At 42.1% G+C, this 4,232-nt stretch overlaps 1 protein-coding gene across 1 annotated transcript; it reads left to right on the top strand.

Moving 5' to 3' along the window:
- The first annotated feature begins 629 nt into the window (after window positions 1–629).
- LOC139195161 (uncharacterized) lies at window positions 630–3,192 on the top strand. The gene is made up of 2 exons (XM_070820341.1): window positions 630–764; window positions 2,623–3,192. Exons 1-2 carry the CDS (start codon window positions 630–632, stop codon window positions 3,190–3,192), a joined length of 705 nt encoding a protein of 234 aa, XP_070676442.1.
- The last annotated feature ends 1,040 nt before the right edge of the window (window positions 3,193–4,232 follow it).

The raw sequence follows: 4,232 nt of genomic DNA, 5'->3' as shown, positions 1-4,232 counted from the left end.
AACTGAAGGTAAAGAAGCGCACTATAGTTTAAATTGGCCAATCTTCACGTCAACAAGCCCAAAGGGATGGCACTGAAGATGAGGTCTAAGATGTCTTCCATATCACAATCCTAGAACACAAATAAGACGAAATCCCCGAGGAGGACGTTGCTGTTGCGCCACCACAACTCGAGGATTGGGGCCAAGCCACGGTTGATGATCTCAATTAGCTCAACTTAGGCACAAACGAGGAACCGAATCCTATCTTCATAAGTGTGCTACTAAGTACAGACGAGATCGAGGAGTACTACCAATTTCTCTTAGCATACAAAGATGTCTTTGCTTGGACTTACAAAGAAATGCCCGGCCTTGACCCTACCATTGCCATGCACCATCTTGCAGTCAAGCCTGGAACGCGATTGATAAAGCAAACTCAAAGACGCTATCGATCCGAGCTCATCCCACAAATTGAGGTCGAGATTGACAAGCTAATCAAAGTAGGATCCATTAGAGAAGTGCAATACCCTTAGTGGATCTCCAACATCGTCATTGTCCTTAAGAAATCTAGACAAATACGTGTTTGCGTAGACTTCTGAAACCTCAATGATGCTTGCGTGAAGGATGACTTTCCCTTGCTAATCATCGAAATCATGACGTACACGACCATTGGCCACGAGGCGCTATCATTTATGGACAGCTCCTCTAGGTACAATCAAATCAACATGGCTCCCAAAGATGAGCAACTAACAACCTTCCGCACTCCAAAAGGTATCTACTGCTACAAGGTAATGCCTTTTAGCTTGAAAAACATTGGGGCTACATATTAATGTTCAATGCAAAAGATCTTCAATGACATGCTACACAAAAATGTAGAATGTTATGTAGACGATGTAGTTGTCAAGACCAAGAAGAGATCCGATCATTTGAAGGATTTGTGAACAGTGTTCGACAAACTACAACATTACAACCTCAAGATGAACTCGTTGAAGTGTGCATTTGGCATCACCTCTGGGAAGTTCCTCAGCTTCATTGTCAAGCACCATGGAATTGAAGTGGACCAATCAAAGATTAAGGCCATTCAAAGCATACCTGAGCCAAAGAACCTACACGAGTTGAAAAGACTACAAAGATTACTTGCCTTCATTAGACGCTTCATCTCCAACCTTACTGGATGTTATCAACCCTTTAGTCGACTCATGAAGAAAAACGTTCCATTCATATGGGATGACGCATGCTGCAATGCCTTCGAGAGCATAAAATGGTACCTGGCAAACCCATATGTCTTAGGAGCACCCGTGCTTGGAAAGCCACTTATCTTATACATTGATGCACAATAAGGTTCTATTGGAGCACTCTTGGCACAAGAAAATGAAAACCAAAAGGAAAGAGCACTCTACTACCTAAGTAGAACTCTCATTGGTGTCGAACTCAACTACGTAACAATTAAGAAGATGTGCCTTGCCCTAGTCTTTGCCGTCCAAAGGCTCAGACATTACATGCATGCTTACACCATCCACTTAGTTGCTAAAGCCGACCAGGTTAAGTACATTATGTCGAAGCAGGTTCTGACAAGGTAACTAGCTAAATGGGCGTTGCTTCTTAACCAACACGAGATCATCTACGTCTCAGCTAAAGCCGTAAAGGGACAAGCCCTAGCGAACTTCCTTGCTAATCATCCAATCCCAACTGATTGGAAAATCTCTGACGACTTGCTTGACGAGGAGGTGTTCTACAATGACATCTTCCCTATGTAGACAATGTTTTTCGACAGATCCGCATGAGCAAATAGAGTAAGGACAAGAGTAGTATTCATGTCACCACAAAGACAAGTACTACCCTATTCCTTCTAGTTAAGCAAGTTGTGCTCTAACGTCGCTGAGTACCAAACACTGATTATTGGACTTTAAATGGCGATTAACATGGAAATCACAATGCTAGAAGTGTATGGCGACTCCAAGCTCATAATCAATCAACTCTTGACTGAATATGAAGTGAGGAAAGATGATCTCGTCCTATACTTTTGAATAGTAACTTAACTGCTACAAAAGTTTGAGGCTGTGACACTAGAACATGTGTTTAGAAAAGAAAATCAAATGGCAGATGCTTTCGCTAACCTAGCTTTAAGTATGGTGCTAAGAGAAGATGAAGTTACGGACGTGCTGGTTTTCCAAAGATGGTTGATCCTGCTCGTCATTGAAATGTTACTAAATGATATAAACGTCATCTCAATACTTCCAGTCCACGAAAGAGTGGAGACATCCACTGATCAACTACTTGGAGCATGGAAAGCTTCTGGACGATCCTAGACACCGCTTTGAAATACGTCGATGAGCACCTCGCTTCCTCTACTACAAAGGAACACTTTACCGATGCTCTTTTAAAGAAGTACTTCTAAGATGCCTAGGTGAGGAAGAAGCCAATCAAGCCATGGAAGAAGCACACTTAGGCGTATGCAAACTGCATCAGTTTGGACTAAAGTTACACTTCCAGCTCAAAAGAATGGGCTGCTACTGGCCAAGCATGGTGAAAGATTGCCTAGAATACGCCAAAAGCTGCCAAGCCTGCCAATTCCACGCCAATTTCATACATCAACTGCCTGAACCATTACACCCTACAATTGTTTCATGGCCATTTAATGCTTAGGGATTGGACGTCGTGGGACCAATCACACCAAAGTCATCTGTAGGAGAAAACTACATCATAGCCGCAACAGACTACTTCTCCAAGTGGGCTAAAACCGTACCTCTAAGGGAGGTTAAGAAGGAAACTATCATCCGTTTCATCAAAGAGCATATCATCCATCAAAATGGTGTGCCTCGCTACATCATCACTAACAACAGAAAACAGTTCTCCAACCGACTGATGGACGAGCTCTACGAGAAATACAAGTTCAAGCAGCACAAGTCTTTCATGTATCATGCTCTAGTTAACGATCTCGTGGAAGCATTCAACAAAACATTGTGCAACCTCTTGAATAAGGTAATCAACCGAACAAAGAGAGACTGGCATGAAAGAATAAGCGAAACACTTTGGGCATATAGGATGACACATAGGACTCTTACCCAAGCTACGCCTTATTCTCTCGTGTATAGTGTGGAAGCTGTTTTGTCGCTCGAAAGGATGGCTATACAAGAAGGCTTGACTGAAGGGGAAAATGCGAAGCTACGACTTCAAGAGTTGGAAGCACTTGACGAAAGAAGGCTCGACGCTTAACAACACTTGGAATGCTACCAAGCATGGTTATCCAAGGCATTCAACAAGAAGGTCTACCTAAGGTCTTTCTAAACTGGAGATCTTGTCTTGGCATTATGAAGGCCCATCATCACAACTCACAAAATAAAAAAGCAAGTTCACGTTAAAGTGGGATGGACCTTACGTAATACAAGAGGTCTACACCAATGGCACCTACTTAATCATGGTGGAAGACGGCTTAAAGATCGGCCTCATCAACGATAGATTCTTGGAGCATTATTATCTCTGAACCAAACACATAATGCTCCTACATGAGCCTAAACTGCATATGGCATAATGCTCCTTGTTCGCACGAGCTTAAAAGGCAACACTCAATACTCCTAGCCCACAAGAGCATTAACTGTGTACGGTAAAATCACCATCAAAACCATAAAAAAAAAACAATCCATCACTCATTTGAACTACATCATGACTTGATCCCTCCTTAATCGAGGGTACGTAGGCAACTTGAAACTTCAAAACTTCAAGTACAGTCACATCATCAACAAAAATACAAACACTTTGAAAAATAAAGAGAAAATTCAAGAATGTGAATACTTTAGTTCTTTAAGGGAAGAATTTGGCTACAACGCCTTATTACAAAAAGAACAAAAACAAAGAAGGCTTCAAGTACAAAAATGGAAGACACTACTTGAAAGCTATATCCCTATAACTATGGCAACGATCTTCAAGCAAGCCTTTAAAAGTCTTCAAAGTCTCTACATTAGTGGAAGACAAGGTAGGCACTTCCATGGCTGCACCTTTCTCTTGCTCTAGGCATAAAACCTCATCTTGATGCTGAGAAAATGTAGCTTCCTGCTCCAAGAGAATACCTTGAAGTAGTGATGCTTCAGTTTCCAACTGTTCTCGCTCACGCGCCAACACTTCTAGACGTGCTTGGATGGAAGCCAAATAAGTCCATGTGGCTGGATAACCTTTTGAAGCAGCTTGCTGGGAAGATCGAACTTAGGTAATTGATAAGTCTATTACCGCAACTTGTTGAGCTCTAACCTCCGGACTTA

Source organism: Malus domestica, chromosome 01, assembly GCF_042453785.1.
Source record: "Malus domestica chromosome 01, GDT2T_hap1".
Classification (NCBI taxonomy): domain Eukaryota; kingdom Viridiplantae; phylum Streptophyta; class Magnoliopsida; order Rosales; family Rosaceae; genus Malus; species Malus domestica.
The sequence above is the reverse complement of the archived record's forward strand: the minus strand, read 5'-3'. Positions and strand labels throughout refer to the sequence as shown.